Source organism: Haemaphysalis longicornis, unplaced genomic scaffold (assembly GCF_048455015.1).
Source record: "Haemaphysalis longicornis isolate Haplotype H1 unplaced genomic scaffold, Haemaphysalis longicornis Haplotype H1 scaffold_20, whole genome shotgun sequence".
NCBI lineage: Eukaryota > Metazoa > Arthropoda > Arachnida > Ixodida > Ixodidae > Haemaphysalis > Haemaphysalis longicornis.
In genome coordinates, this window is record NW_027526296.1 from 1,089,187 (window position 1) to 1,106,126 (window position 16,940).

General features: G+C 48.5%; 1 protein-coding gene across 1 annotated transcript in view; it reads left to right on the forward strand.

Annotated features, from left to right (window-relative positions):
- Positions 1-7,126: 7,126 nt before the first annotated feature.
- Positions 7,127-16,940, forward strand: part of LOC144172291 (uncharacterized) — a 61,724-nt gene continuing 51,910 nt past the window's right edge. The window contains exon 1 of the mRNA XM_077701042.1: positions 7,127-8,036. Within this exon, the coding sequence (XP_077557168.1) occupies positions 7,614-8,036 (423 nt within the window). The 5' untranslated portion in view covers positions 7,127-7,613. The remainder of the gene's footprint in view (positions 8,037-16,940) is intronic.

Sequence of the window (16,940 nt, forward strand, 5' to 3'; positions counted from 1 at the left end):
ACCTAAAATGGCTTTCATCATGTCACCCGCTCTAGTTGTAATGCTCGCAGGAGCTGGCTAAGTAAGGTCATGAAGTACAAAATGTTTCTTAATGCTACACTTGCGTACGTGGATAAAAAGTTTTCTGCTAGGTACGTGGCGCCTTCGCGCGGTAAAATCGGCGTGGTAAAATCCGTGTCAAATTATTTCTAAGAATTTCCATAAGTAAACGTACCTGCGCGTTAGAATCGGGGGCGCGCTAGAATCGTGCAAATACATTAAGCTGCCGTGAGTAGCTTGGTGGGCCGCCCTGGAAGCGAAACGGAAAAAAAAAGCCGTTCCGCTCAATGTGAAAGCTGTAGAAAGTGCAGAGCAGTGATTCGCCATAATCGGTTGTAGCGCCGTTATCCGCTCACTGCTACCATCCAACGCATTTCAAATTTCCCGCCTTCGCAGTGCTCGCGCGCCCCCTACCTGAAGCCGCGCCAACGGGAGTTCTGTTATTATTGTGCTTGCTTTTCCTCCCGCACGTGCCGGAGTTTCACTGCCACTTTTTTTCGCTTACTATCGTAAAAACGAACTTAACTAAATGCAGTTAATTGCGTATATTAGGGGCGCAGCACCTTAGGACCTCGCTCTGTCCGCGGCTTGGCGCCCTTGTGCACTGTTGCGCATGCCCGAGAAGCATTGGATTGGATTGAATTGAATTGAATTGACTTGGATTGGATTGAAATGAATTGGATTGGATTGAAATGGATTGGATTAGATTGGATTGGAATACATTGAATTGTATTAGATTGGATTGCATTGGAATCACTCATTTACATGCGCGAGTGAACAATGCCACGGGTGATTTACGGTAAGAACGATCCCCAGTGCTTCGCCCACTCGTCATGATTCACTTCGTGGAGATGCGTGATTTTTTTTTTTTTTTTTTGCCTCAAATGTACCTGCAGTACTCTTTGCACTAAACAACGGGGAGATGTATGACAAGCTCCAGCGGTTCACGAGTATCGAACGCTTATGGCTATATAAACCGCTTGGCTTTCGAAGCCTCCGGGTATACGCCGCGACGACAGCCGCTACGACGGAACGCCGTGTGGCTCTACTTTGGTCCACCGAGCGAGCTACGACGACAAGGAGAGCCCCAAAAGTGCTCTGCACTTAAAATGCCCGGTTTCCAGAGAAACTATAGAACGAAGCAGTGCCTACTCACTCCAGAAACAAAACGCGGAGGCCGAATACTTAAGCTCGTAGCCCAATATCTCGCTGCAATTTTAATTAGGAAGCATTTCCCGTTTCACGGCTCCCTCGAGGAGTAGGAAAGAAAAGGTCTGCCATGTCTTTTTTTTTTCTTTTTCATATAGCAATGATATTTGTTTCCACAGTTCCTTCCTACACACCCCGACTCCTACTAGTCACGTTCCACATTTCTCTCATTTTTTCTGACGACCGTGGTCTTTACGGTGGTCAGCAGGGTCCTTGAAGCTAATTGTTAAACTCGGGTATTTTCCAGCTTACGGATTCGCCCTTCATGCCGTTCCCGTGGTGCCAGAAGAGAAATGGGGAAATTATTCCGGTTTCACGCATCATTTGCAATATTTTTGCGGGATATTATCAGACGCAGCTAGGCCATGCCCCGAAGCCGCTTGGCCGTGTGCCCTATAATTTGGAAAGAGAACACCTACCAAACCTCTAGAGAGTCCTGGGATTTAGAACTGTCCAGCTCGGACCTTTCGACACAGCGTGAGCTGCTAGAGAGAGCCAAGTCCTGAAAATAGGACTTCACACATAACTCTTTCTACATTCCTTTCTCTCTATTTTCAAATAAGTTTCCTCTCTCTCTCTCTCTCTCTCTCTCTCTCTCTCTCTCTCTCTCTCTCTCTCTCTCTCTCTCTCTCTCGCTCTCTCTCTCTCTCTCTCTCTCTCTCTCTCACTCTCTCTCTCTCTCTCTCTCTCAGATAAGGAACGGAGCTCAACCTACTGTCGCGAGCTTCGGTTTTTCGAGGCTTCGGAGGTTTGTCCACCTACACCAGCATTTAGTTTATTTCCGCGTAACAATATTCATTAATTCGAGGGAAAAAAATAAGATCAGTTCCTTTTGAAAACAAATTGTTTAGAACATAAGCATTTCGTAATTTTAAAACGGTTCTCAAAACAGTATTTTACGCACGTGCCTGCGTTTCGGCTACTTATCTTGCATAGCTGGGTCATATTGATGTTCCAAAGCCTAGCGAACTCGAAATGGCGCTAAATAGAACTTTATGTCGGCGCACGTGGAAAGCCCTCCTCCTTCCATTCTTGATTCACTGTCGTTACTCCACGCTCACCAACCTCTCGGTTACCGGGAGGGTAAAAATAAGTAAATGGGTCTAATGAAGGGAATATGAAGGGAATATATATATATATATATATATATATATATATATATATATATATATATATATATATATATATATATATATATATATATATATATATATATATATATATATATATATATATATATATATATATATATATATATATATATATATATATATATAAAGAAAAACTAGCGAACCAGAGAGGCGGTGCGGGAAACGTACGTCTCAGGCTCTCCAAGAATTTTATACCTTTGCAACACACTCGGCGACGTGACTATACATCGAAACAGCCAGCCGCCATTGCGCGATCTGCGAGAAGTTACGAGATCCGCCGTCCCTCGGCCGCCACGAATAAAGACTCGGTTTCGTCACACGCCGGTGTCCTTCGGCTCGAAATAAAACGCCGCGGGGCATTGAGGCAATTCGGCTGACGAGGGCGCGGAAGGAAACAAACAAACAAAAAAAAAAGCGCGAAAAGAATTACGCGCTTCCATGCAACTGTATTGCATGCCCGGGAATCTCTCGGTAATTGCCGCCACGCTCTGAGCGGGCGCGTCCATGTTCACGGCTGCATCAAATAGGCAAATTAGAGGTGCTATTTGTACCGAGAAAGATGCCCCCTAAGGAAGCAGGAAAAAAAAAGAAGTACTGCGGATCTGCTTCCTCGAATACGAAGTGGGAATGAGAACGAGGTGCGAGCACTTGCGGGGTCTTAATTCCGTCCGCTTTTCCAGGTGATACTACAAACATTTATTTTTATACGAACGACTTGGTGAACATTTCGCGATGTTTTGGCATTTTTGTTTCCTTTTAGGCATTCGCGGCCGTCTGAAATTTTAAAAAATGCGCGGGAGAGAGAGAGATATTTAAGCCTAAACTGGAAGAAAGAAGGTGGGTTCGAAATATGCCAGTGCCCGCTTCCTCAGCTTCATTCGAGGGCGCGATGGAATGTGCTCTGCAGAACATAAATAACTACAAAAAAGCAGAGAAGTTCGCATCATATACAAAACCGAAGCTTGTTTTATTCTTGTTTCATTTATTCTCTTTTAGTGGGCCGAGCACGGCACGTAGGCTGAATATATGCGACCTGCGATGGCCGCCCCTGTCGTGGGATTGACGACCGCTGCAAGGGCCGCCCGAATACATTCTGGTTCCTTCGGATTGGCGTTCCGTCGTGTGAGGTGCGTTTAGCTCCGCTCATCAATCTTGGTAGCAACATCGCAATCCCGGTCATCGCTTGAGGTGCTCTGTAGTATTCGGTCGATTAGAGGTTCGACAAAGGTAGTGCGGGGAAGAGTTGGGAAGTAACTTGGAAGGAGATCAAAACAGGGCTGAAACTGTAATTAAAGATGGTGTAAACATTAAAAACAAGATATGTGTGGGAGCAACACCCCTCCACCAACCTATTGTCTTTCCAACTCATCTGCGTGCTCTAAAAATGTGCACAATAAAATACAGGAGGATGAAAAATTCATAGGCAACGCTTGACCTGTTTGGGAAATAGTTTCAAGAAGTTCAGTGATGAATACCTGCAAACTACGGCGCAGGCGCTAATAGACCTAAGAGCGCCCACCCGAAGTACAGAGATATCAAGTGAAAAATACGGGATGGGAGATCTTTCGGGTCAGGTGCGGAAAGGGAAATTAGTGATCGCATAAACACATGAACAGATGATTCGCGTTTATTTTGTTCACTCATCGGCGCTAAAGCCGTCGAGTTTAGGGTGTGGGCGATGTTTGGGGTCTTTCAGTAAATTGAATATTTCACCCCTAAAGGGGTGTGAGCGATACTTCGGGGGTGGGCGTTCGCTCGGAACTTTACGGTAATAACGTAGGACTTAGGCCGGGTTCAGACTGTTGCCAAAACCATCCTAACAACTTTAAATAATGACGTCACTTCACGTCACAGCCAACCAAACTGCGTGACCCGCCGTTTTTTTGCGTTTTTTTACGTTCATAGATCACGGTATGGCTTTTACGTCGGTAGTCTGAACATGGCCGTAATGTCGCTGGAGGAATAGAACAGAACCGGCGTCCTTGTTCTCAACAGCCTAATTCCAAATAAGCACTGAGTCACCACGGCGGATCGCTTATAGTCACGCTACTATCAAAAAAGAAGACAGCACTTTCTGTGTACAAAAATGCATTGTGTATGAGTGCGAGAGGAAAAACCTTTATTCTGTAAAAAGAGAGAAAAAAAAATGCCGTAGTACTGAACCTTGAGGCACACACAGGAAACTAGCTGGCTTAACACTGGAGTGCTGCCTTTTTGCTATTGTCATTGCCAATTTACCTGAGTGGGTATGTTGTTATGCCGTCAAAGCCAATAGGAATTTCCATGCAGGTTCTGGCCACGTTTATCTGGGGACGTCGCTTTCCTTGCCAGCCGAGCCACTTAATTGGTGAATGGTGATGCATTAATAAAGGCGTCAAGACGCGAGCACCAGCAGGGGATCTTTCTTTAGCGCTTGGCTGAATTCTAAAAGTGATAACACCTCACTGAGGCATATATGACACCCTTCTCTCTTTCTTCCCAGCATTCCCTGGCCGCACTTGCATGACCCAGGCTCTAAGGGAAACGTGCAACGGATCAAATATATATTTTGTCACCCGAGTAGCCGGACAGACTGTTCATGAGCGATGGAGCTTTGCTAAACACAGTTGTGCACCTTCAATAACCTCAAAAAAGATGGCCCGCCGGGTTAAAACGTAGTGTGCTGGATAATCTATGGGGTTTATCAAGTCCTGAACGTTATCCTGTCTGCTCTAGCGTTACGGAAAGCGTCGTGCAGCGTGGAAGCTTTTTTTTTTTTTATGGTTCCAGATCCGTCTCGCCCGAGCAAGCTTTTCATTTGCTTTTACATGAAACACGTAAAAAAATACGCCCGTACTTAATCACCATGGCATTTGGTCCTTTCTAGGTGAAGTTTGATTGATTGTAGAGCTTAACGCGCCAACGCAACGCAGGCGATGAGGAGCGCCGTAGTGGAGGGCTCCGTATTAACTTTGACCACCTGGGGGTCCTTTAACGTGCGCCGAAATCTCGAACACACGGGCGTTTTCTTTTCTTTTTTTTCTTTTCGCCTCCTTCTAAATGAAGTGCTGTGGCCACCCATACAAGAATGTTTCCAGTCTCCAAAAATAAAGTAGAAATATCCAAGGTCTTATCTGCTGCTTCGTCGAAAAGGTAGCCGAAATTTATGTTTTTGTGAACTGTCGATAAGGCGGAAAGATACGACTGCGTGGCTCACTGCTATAAAGAATAACACTAAAACGTTCAATCACGAAGTAACCACCAAGGGTAGCATATACCTGTTTGAGTGCCACTGCCTATACCAAGAAAAAAAATGCAGTACAGCTCGATACGAATAGAGCTTTACTTTGCTGCACAACTTCTGCGCGGGAAACTTGAAATTAAGGGGCTGACTTCATTTCCTATCCGCTCCCAGTCGTAGTTTTTGCGTGTTTTGGTTGCGCGTTTCGGATAACTTACACCACCATACCCTACTCCAAACACAGAGACTAATCACTCACGATATCTTTCGCAGGAATTAGAGAGATCCCGCAACACTTTTTTCAACTTTCTTAAAAACCTTAAATTCTTGCAGAACATAGTCAAACAACACATCGAGTATGTACATCCATATTAGGGGGTCGGAAAGTACCTCAGTCAAAATTTACTGCTCTATGTCCGTCAGATGACATAGAAACTTTCTGAAAGGATTTTTCTCTCTTTTCCGGTCTTGGCGTTCCTCGACCGCTGGAATACCGTGTCATTACAGTGGCGTTGAGGCAATTGGCCGGCTTTCCTTCAATTGCCGCAATGAACGCATTCGATAGCCCCTTAAAAAAAAGCAGCAAAAGCAATTGAGAAACGGAATGCGGGTTTCCTGCGACGTTCAAATCGCCCAGACACACTCCGTGCTGGCGATAACTATAGCTTTTGCAGTGCTTTCAAACGCTAAGGGAAGAGTGAACGCGTTTATCGGAAGGGTTGCAGAGTCACTTTAAGGCGTTTTGCACACGGTGACAGTATACATCCAAGGCTTCAATACCCCACTCCAGCACGGGAAAATCATGTGCACTTATAATAAGCCGACGAAAGCAGCTTTTGACATTACGCCGGTCTTCCTGCAGGTATATCACGTTCATTATGGCCACTCGGATGCTAAGCATTCGGCTTCCTGCCCCGGGTGCTAACGTTCTAACAAGGCGATGCTTCGCGCCCTCGCCGATTAGCCCCGAGCGCTGCGCAATCAGCGCTCACCGACGCGTGCAGAAACACACACATACTGTATACAGGCAACACTCGCGCCCGGGCGCTGCGAGCGAAACAAGCCGCATGTGCATGATATAACCATTAAGAGGCACATCCTCCGACCCACACCATCGCCACCGAGTCTCAAGGCTTACAGTACGCCGATTCCCATTGGCTGCTTGTGACTCCGTGGGCTCAAGTCGCTTGCATCCCGGCCACTCACGATGGCGCAATCGCGCCCTTCGGCTCGGGTTACGGCCGTTGCCCCCCGGCCTTGGCTCTCCCTCGGTGGTGAAACTCGCGCGAAAACTCGCGGCGCGGTCCGGCCGAAGGATGCACAACACATGCGGCGAGAAGAGGGCCCATGCAGATCGCGGGCGAGCGTGGCCGCGAATTGCTAAGATTGACCCATCCTCTCTTTCTGCGAGCCGAAACCTTTCGCCCGTGGCCTCCGCTAGCCTTCGACGCAATTGAGGGCTGAGGGGGGGCCCGCAAGGCTCCCTCTTTCCTCCGCTCGCGCTCGGCGGCACACACAACACGCTCCGCTCTCGACGCGGCACGCGCACGCAAGAAGGGCTTGCGTAGTGCATCGCGGCTCTCTACGGCGAGAAACGCCGCGAGGACGACGCAACGTCTACGCAACAGCGTCCTGCCCTCTCCCGTGGCCGCCCACGGATCTGGCGGGACGCCACCCCGTGAGCAGAGTGCTCGGAGGGCCGGCTCTTCGGAGGAGGCAATATTTACGCGCCAAACCAGCTGAGCGGCGGGGATTTAAAATAAGCGCCTCTTCGCGCTGCCATCGCGGCTCGACGACTCTTTTCGTCCCATCGCGACAGCGAGGAGACAGCGGGGCAGCTGAGCGCCTGGCACTCATCTGGCGTCCTTGGCCCACAGCAGCAGCGAGGCACGAGAGAGCTCTCGTGGCGGCTTCGACCCCGTCGGAGTCTCATAACCCCGGGGGAGCTCGCCCCCGACGGACTATTTCGCGCATCTTGCTCCGTCGACGTGGATATGACCAGTGTTGTGACGATGACGACCACGAACCTTCTGGCGTTCCTGTTGGGAATATCCCTGGTGCTCCTTCCGCTGTCCTCCGAGGCAGCGGCTACCCCTCAAGAGCACGAGGAGAAGGATTCCCGGAGTGATGCTGCGGAGGCCATCACGTTCGCCCGCTGGTCGCACGCGACCAACACGCGCGAGAAGCTGACGGCGGCGCTGAGCGGCGACCAGCCGGTGTTCGTGGAGGCGGACGTGATGCTGGCCGGCGGCATGCCCGTGCTCATGCCCCCTCCGTACCAGCTGTGGGAAGTGACGCTCAACGAGCTCCTCTACCAGGTCACCGAGAAGCCCAAGAGGGTCACGCTCAAGCTCAACCTCAGGAGTAACGAAGTGCTGCCCCAAGCCTTCAGCGTACTCATGGTGGCCTTGACCGAGGTCAGAGCTCCTCTTCACGCCCGAACTGGGCTATCTTGTTTCTTTAATTTGGCGTCCTCTCTCGACTGGCCTTCTTCCTCTCAAATTTAAGGCCGATTTAATTCATTTCATAGAGAGAGAGGGAGATGGAATGATCTTTAATGAAGTCTGGCGATATTGGCCGGGCTAAAATGCCTTACTTGCTACGCCATTCATGATGTCATGAAGATGATGGCGATGATGTTAAAGAAATTTTTCCGCACAAATACTTTGAGTTATTTACATAGACTGGTCTAGACCTGTGTGTTGCGGGTACTCTATCAGAGCTTTTGTAACCCGCAAAGCACGTTCTAAAACGTCCTTAATTTGAATGTCCACGGATATTGTAGTGTGAGAGCTAATGTTCACGGGTTGAATGTCCACGGAGATTGTAATGTGAGAGCTAACGGTACAACGGTGATTTTAGCAAAAATTTAGCTACGGAGACTCCGTTGACCAGCCGGAATTCTTTATCGTGCGTGTAACATTGCATTTGGCCTATGTGAGAAGCAGAGTCGCCGTGGCATGGGGTGAACGACGATCTGAAACCACGCTTGTTTAATACAACTTCAAGTAAATTACCCTTCTATATGCGCGCACTAAAAAGTGATCGAAGACCGTTTTCTTCCAGCATTCTTTTTTTTTTCTCACGCAAGGATGGATAATGATGTAATTCTTTCTGTGGTACTCCAGCAGTTAAGGTTGCATTGTCATTGTTTGTATCTTGCCAAAGAAATGTTTCGGCTTTATTACATAATAATAACCAATACGAGCTTACGCACGCATGTAAATACGCTGCTTGTATGCTTTTGAGAAACAAGCATTTAACTTTGGAATGGAGCAAGCGATTTTCTTATTCTTCGAGCTTTCCGTGTTGTTAGGTCTCCACCATCACGAAGGCAATGCACTTCAGGATGGCACTAAATTTTGAACGAGGGGATATCGGCGCAGTCAGTTGCCCTGAAAACTTCCCTTTGAGGCGGCGGGGTCAAATAATTCGGGGCACGGGATTGAGAAGCTGTAAACAAAGTTGATTTCCCAATTTGGCATTACCGGGCGGGAAAATATCTGTGGCGGAAAAACTGTCGTGTACGGCGCATCCGGGGAAGGAAAAGGCTGCCACCTTGTGAGCATGTCGAGTTGTAATATTTCAAGTTACTTCCTTGTTCCGCATGCCTGTTTTCGTGTGCTATTGTTAGAATATGTTTGAGCAAATTTGTGCTCCTTAAATAGGAAAAGAGGTGTTTGACATTGCGAGACAAATTGATTCAGCACTGTGACGGTCGCATGAATTTTTGCTGAGTTAACAGGGATTCTCGTTTCTTATTTGAAGCGCATGGTTTTAACGGAATTTAGAGCGCTTTAGGCCCGCTTTTTGTTTGTGCGGCCTCTTGTATCTGAGTACGGAGCAGCTATAGTAGAAGCAATACTACTTTGTCGTTTTCTGTTCTATTTTCGGTCGGGGGAAGGAGGGGCGCGAATTTTGAAACTACTTCCACTTTTCATTCAACTGCAGCCTCAACCATACTCTGCGCATCGCACATGAACTATCCAATGAAACGTCGCAGCAGTTCTAATTCCGGAATATGTCACTGAAACACTCTACCAGAAACGCGACATTATAGGCACCGTGTAGTCGTAGCGCACGTGTTAATTTAAAGACATACAGCTCGGGCCGTGAAGTCAATTGGTTGTTTTTTAGTTCCTAGTTTGTTTGTTTTTTCTAGCTGGCAAGCGCGAAAGCAGATGGGAAGTGTTCTGCTAAATTTAATAATCGTATCATGCGGGCATTGATCATTGAGCGGATTGTCACAGAACTTTTCAGCATATTTTCACCCCACAATAAGTTTAATGGGGATTGGTGCAAAAGTAATTGATTACGACCACGGGTAGTTAAGGTAGCCACAGCATACCTGGTTACGCAGTAACGTTAAATTCCGAGTGAAGGCCCACCCTCGAAACATCACCCACCTCCCTTAGGGGTGAAATATTCAATTTACTGAAATACCGCAAAGGTCGCCCCCCCCCCCCCCCCCAAAAAAAAAAAAATCGATGGCTTTAGCGCCGATTAGCGAACAAAGTAAACGCGAATCATCTATTCACGTGTTGATGCGGTCACTTATTTGTCCTGTCCGCACTTGACCCGAAATTTCCACCATCTGGTATTTTTTCTTGATATCTCCGCAGTTTTAATTGGCGGTGTGGCTCTTTTTTCTAGTTTTTCGCGCCTGACCAGAAAGATCGCCAGTCCCGTGTTTTTTTGCCTGATATCTCAGTACTTTGGGTGGTCGTTCTTTCGGAACATTACGGTGGTTTAATCGGGCCGAGGCACACCAACGTTAGTTTACACAGCGCAAACTGGGTGCTGGGGTAACGCTACCGGCGAATGTCAACTTTTTCTGCTCCGGGCTTTCACGCACAAGGGCACAAGGATTCCTCTGGTCGCCGAAGCCCCAGTGCTGACACCCTATCCACGCAAAGAGTGTTCATTGCGACCACTGTTCAACCCTTCGCCAGCACAGTGACCGTGGTCGCCAGAAGGGAGAGAAATCCATTGCAGGGTAATAAGTAGGCTGCCGTACCGAGCAGCTCTGGATAGTCGCTCCGTGTCAGCCGCGGGGTCTCGCAAGTGGGCTAAAAGGGCTCATTGAAGATCGAGGCCACCGTGAGCTCCACCCCGTTTTCTTCTCGTGCATTTTTTGCTTCACGCCGTCGCTCTCCTGGCGGCCGCGCGTGCACGGGCGGCCCGTTTTCCACTCGCGTGGACGACGACGCGCGATGTTTCAAAACCGCCGGCCCCCGCAGTTCGTGGCATGTGGGCGAGTCGGCCGCTTCTTCAATTGCCATCAAAGGGGAACCGTGTCGGGCAATTAGCCACGCAGCGCGCTCCCCCCCTCCCCTTCATCTCGTTGCGGCAGCAGACGCTAATTACGCGCATGAACGAGAGGGAAGCGGACGGGGCGAGGCCGGGCCACGGCGATCATCTCTTTCCTGCCCCACCGAAAGGGGATCTCCTTTCAAAGGCGTCTCGTGACTCCGAGCATCCTTGTGTGGTGACAACAAGCGTCGAGCGGTCTGAACGGAGCGGCAACCCCGCTGGCGTGTTTGCAAAACTAGAGCTCTGGCTCGCGGCTGCGCGCCAAAGGATAGCCCATGTGTCAGTGTCATCCGCAGTCATCGTTCGGCTGCGGGGAGGAGTAACCCCCTGCCGGAAGGAAGGAAAACTGATACGCTTTCTCGTAGTCGCCGTTTTGCCGTCGCGCCGACGGCGACATCCGCCATTAATTCTCCAGTGGTTAATGCTGATCCCAATCTGTTTGAACTCAGCGCCGCGGTAGTTAACGATGAAGCAGCGTCTCGCCGGGATCCATTCCTAGTTAGAACTGATGTAACTGGATTATTTCGAAAAATGTTTTTCGTCGCCCTTGTTTTCTTTTTCTTTGTTTTTTCCTAGGGAGATGGGACACAGAAAATGGAAGATACGGCGAACCAAAATAGGCCTTTCAAACAGTAATCCGGTCTAGATCGCGGTCCAGTAAAAAAGAAATGAACTCGCAAACTTGGCAAACTTGACCACGTTTGTTTGATCTCAAACCGAATATACTGAACGAGGGTCGAAAATTTATGTGCTTCGTAAATATATCGGGTCCTTAATTTTCAGTGAACATTGATATTCGTGGGGGTCAAATGGGATGTTTATTTCAAGGCTGCTGAGTGGTGGAGACGGGAGTTTCGCAGCGGAGCAATGTTAGGCTAGATTTTTATGCATTTTTCGGAGTCCTCACATCAAAACTCCCGAGGCTGGACGCCTCTTCTAAGCGGGAAGTGTTCCAGCTCGAGGCGCTGCACGGCACGCGCTGTAATCAGGCAGTAGCGTAGGAAACAGATCGAAGCTATTCGAAAGCGTAAGGCGGAAGCGGGTCGCGAAGCAAATCGTGTCAAGGGCGAGAGGACGGAGCCCTTCGAGAGCGCGGGGCGGATGCAAGTCATTCCAGGCATTCAATTAAAGGGTCCCTGCAACGCTTCTTTTTACCTTTTCTTTCTGAATCCTAAATGCTTTCAAAACGTTGTCAACAAACACATCCAGTATATTTATAATAGGAGGTCGCAAAGTACGTCAGCAAAAAAATTGCCGCTCTATGCCCATCAGATAGCATATTGCCACGACTGTAAGGTTGATTCCGTTCTCAGTGGAATCCTATTAGGGATTTCGATAATTCATCAAAGAAGAAGAAGAAGAAGGTTTCGGGCCGCTTGGGGGCCGAGGGAGGAATACGAGAAAGAAGTCGAAGCTTACTTGGACTGGCTTGCTGTCGGGCACAAGTTCGCCTTTTAGAATAAACTCTCTCTTTCCACTTGGTACAAACCTCCACGCGTGAGTTCACCGGTACAATATAAACTTGCTGAAAAGGTCTCTATCTTTTTTGTTAGTCTTGGGGTTCTTATAGCGCTCAAATTATGTGATTACAGCGGTGCAATGCTATTAGCCGGCTTTTAATCAGTTTCAGAAATGAACGCTTTCCATACCCGCTTTAGAAAAAAAATTAGCAGTGGCTTAGCTCGGTTATGCCAGGATATACGTAGCGTGAGCTAAGGTTCAGCTGGTTATTTTTAGGTTTCCTGGTTGTCTAGGATTAGCTGATTATCGTGCTTACTGCTGCTTCAATGACACACTCTCGGTATACGTATTATGTGACACACGTATATATTGTCAAGCGGCTCCGGCGCAGCGTCACCAATCGCCCCAGTGCTAAGCTGGTTCCACAGGCGCACGCCGGTGTTGCTGCGACGCACGAGCCACCGGTTCCACACCCGGCCACCCCTCGCATGATCATCAAGTGGACCGGGCCGCCACGTGCGGAACGGAGGTCGGCGAAGACGCTGGGCGCGTGAGGTGTGTGAGAGACGCCGGGCAGCGAGCAACGTTCTGTGGGCGGTGTGACGTCACTACTCCTCGCGCATGCTAAGCACGGCTCTCCAGGAGCCACGCGAAACTGCTAAACCTCGCCAAGTGTAGCTCACGCTACAAAAAGTCACAAAAGGAAAGTAGAATCCCAAGGCGTATCGGCTGCGACGAAGAAATCACGCAGTGCCGCTCTGTGTTGGCGCTAACTATATCTTTTATCACAGTGCTTCCAAACACGAATGAAAGAGAGGAAGCGTTTATCGCAAGTGTTGCACAGTCTATTCAATGCTTTCGCATGCAAGGTTGGCCCTTAAGATGTGACGAAGTGTCGTTGAACTGTAGGTTAATTGCGATGACACTACCGCTATGGCCGTAGCCGTTGATTTCAATGGCGGTGTGTCGCCTTTCGTGTTGGAGTCACTTGGCTTCCGATGCCACGCGGATCCGCGGGCCAACCAACCACCCTGCGGCGTTTGTGCATGTATTTTCGAGATTATCCAGAAACGTGTTGCGAGTGTGCATATCAGTGTGTATCTAATGGCAACAAAGCCATTGTGACCGCCTGTACAAAGTGTCAATGCTCTTACAGCTCCGCTGGTACATTCGCAGGCGAGATGGCCTTGAATTCTTTTATTTTTGCGCACGCAAAAAAAAAGTAGTTTTAGCGTCAAAAAACATGGTACAAGCGCAAAAACTATGTAGACGAACTCACCCAAACCCTGCATGCGTTTTGTACAAGTAATTGCGTCGCGTTAACACTGAGGGCTGATGTAGTTTGTATAGCCAGTACTTTCAGTGTTTAAAAAGAGGACCATGATGCGAGTTGGTAGGATGGATGATTATGAAAGTGTGGCGGAGGATATGTATACAAGCAATAAAGTATGAGTCCGGCAGAGTAATGCCCGCGGGGCATTGCTATGGTTGCCGCGTGGACGCTTAATGGTGTATTTGGTGATCTTTGACGATCTTTGATGTCCAATTTTCCTTTCAAGATGCACAGTAGAAATTGGGTAGTTTTTTCAGTACGCTATTGCACCAGAAAGCATATTAGTGGCAAAACGATTCTTTGCGATGACATTCGTCTTCTTGTTGAGCAGCACTGTCCAGCTTCATTCGTTCAGCGCATTTTTATTTTCAGAAGAATTTTGTTTCACACGACAGCCAATTTTCTGGCCATAAATGTTTGTGACAACAAAGTTCCCAGAATGGACCGGCTCAGCCCGATTTTTGATTGATTTGATTGATTGTGGGGTTTAACGCGCCGACGCAACGCAGGCGATGAGGCGCGCCGTAGTGGAGGGCTCCGGATTAATTTTGACCACCTGGGGATCTTTATCGTGCGCCGAAATCTCGTACACACGGGCGTTTTTGCTTTTCGCCTCCATCAGAAAAGCGGCCGCCGCGGCCGGGAATCGAACCCGCGACCTCGTGCTCAGCAGCGCAACGCCTTAGCCACTGAGCCACCGCGGCGGGTCAGCCCGATTTTTATCAATGTCGTTTGGGGAGCGAAAATGGGACCATATCAGGCTTTATCAGAAAATGAAGAGGACCCTACGCATAAATTATAACATGTGTCTACTGCACGGTTAATGGACCTTTCGTATAGGCTTTGTGTTCCTCGCATTTACAGGCATACAGAAGTACTTTTTAATGTCAGCAGTGCTTTAGAACAACGCGTTATGAGCGCCACTATTCAGCCAAGGAACGATACAATCAAACGAACTGCTGCGTAATAAAGTGATAGGTCACAAAGTTGAAGCTTCCAGTAGCTTACTCAATCCCAGAAATATGATAACCTTGTACGTTACCTGGAACCTGACATCCGCCCGTTGTGCTTACAATTAGGCAATTCCGGAAAGCACTCGATCACCCACGCGTGCGTACGAGGTTTCTGAGTGCGTTAAAAAAAACAAAATCCCAGGCTGTTTAAATTAAAGGAGCCACGAAGAGAAAATACAACTTCGTTTAATTTGAAAGAACTAGGATTCAGTATCTCACTCACCTCCATTACAGGCACAAAAGATGTTTTTTTAGCGAGAAAAAAAGCAAGAAGTATTTAAAAACTTTCAAATTTTGCGCCACAGTGACGTGTTATGAGCAAGAATGACGTCATACGGGCCAACAATAAAACAGTTTTCAGTGCGTTAACTGCACGTTAGCATTCAAGTGATGCGGTCAAATGGAACTAGAGGCCCCATTACAGACGTCCAGTCATGTGTCGTTGCGACAGGTCAGTTAGGCGGCCGCCAATCGCACAAACAAGGTTCCGGGACGTCATAGAAAAGCTGCGGGAAATTGGCTAAGGGGTTTCGGCTGCTTCACATGTTTTCTTTAATATCTCCGTTATTTTTCAATGATTACGATGATAGTGGTATCATTGTTATCGGGACTAAGCAGTCTTTCTAATAAACCCAACTTTTATTTTGTCTTCATGGCTCCTTTAAGTCATTCCGTATAACCACACTGCGTTATACCTCCTTGCCCATGGTGTATACCTCCGCGCAGACCTGCTGTAGGCTCCGGGCAGCCCTGCGTTATCCCTCCCTGATGTGCGTGACCCGTTGTGTTTCATTAAGCCATATCCAGTGCGGAATTCTCTAATTCGTGTCGACTTCTCTATCTAGTTGAGTTTTAGACTTCTTGAACTTTCGTACACAGGTCAATCAAGACTGGACAGCGTCCATTCGGGCATGAAATCGAAAACCGAAACTATAAATGCCCTCAACCGCATGCACACGCACGGCTCCAGTTGGACCGCATCCAAATCGGCAAATCAAAAACCGTGATCTTTCACGGTCCGGGCACACCCTGCTGGCCTCGCGCCATACCTCGGGAGTGCGCTTACACGATTGCTCGTTCGTCTGGCCCTCATCCAGCCAACATAGCCGGCCAACTTGCTGAGGATCCCGCAGCTTCAAGCGTGCACTCAAGCGAAGACACAGATGTCATAAACGGCTGCAAAGCTGGTCGAACCCCGTTAGTAAGTGTTCGCTTCGCACGCGTAGCGGCTTTAAAACTAAACAACTCACTTCCTGCGCGTTCCCACCTTTTTATTTATTTTTGAACTCCCCGCGAGACATCTTTTAACGAGTTTCCACCGTTCCACTTACCTCTCCGCGGGCCGCCCGTTCCAGAAATAGCCAGTTCGCGGCCGGAGTGCCAAACGGTACGCACAAAGGCGGTTTGGCTATCGGCAGCTGACCCATTCGGCTGCGCCTTTGCGGTCGTAATGTAGAGGAGCCATTTGCGGCTCTTGTGCGGCGGATCAAAGACGCCGGGGGCAGCACTAATCTGACTCCGAGCTCTCGGGCGCTCGTCTCAAACGACGGTGCGCGAATGTAACGTTGGGATTTTGCTCGCAGCAGGCAGCATCCTCGTTTTCGTAGCATGAAGGGTTCCAGGTGTGCTTTCCACTGAGCTTGTGTCCCTTAAATTCGGTGTGCAACACCTCCTCCGTATATATATCTCACCTTCGCTTGCACCATCCCAGCATGAAGTCAAGCGTTACCGGAGGGAAGAAACATAACTGTAAAAGGCAATATTGATGTCCATCATGGCCGGCGTGAGACACGGAGTGCCGGGGCGACCGCCTTGAGCCCTGACCTGCCACCGGGTCCCAGCAAGAGGGAGAAAGAAAGAAAGAAATAAAGAGAGAGCGAGAGAGAGAGAGAGAGAGAGAGAGAGAGAGAGAGAGAGAGAGAGAGAGAGAGAGAGAGAGAGAGAGAGAGAGAGAGAGAGAGAGAGAGAGAGAGAGAGCACTCTTCAATGCACACTAGAGAGGTCAGGTGGGCTAACGGCCGGGCTTGCTACGCCAGATCGAGATTGATTATGGGGTGATTATGGGAGGCGGAGTTACTGCAGCGAGATGGAACAAGAGAAGACGACAAAAATTGAATATAAACAAATGCTGCAAGGAAAAGCCAGAATAAAATCACCCGAAGAGAAACAGCATATGGACAAAACGAAGTCATAAAACACTA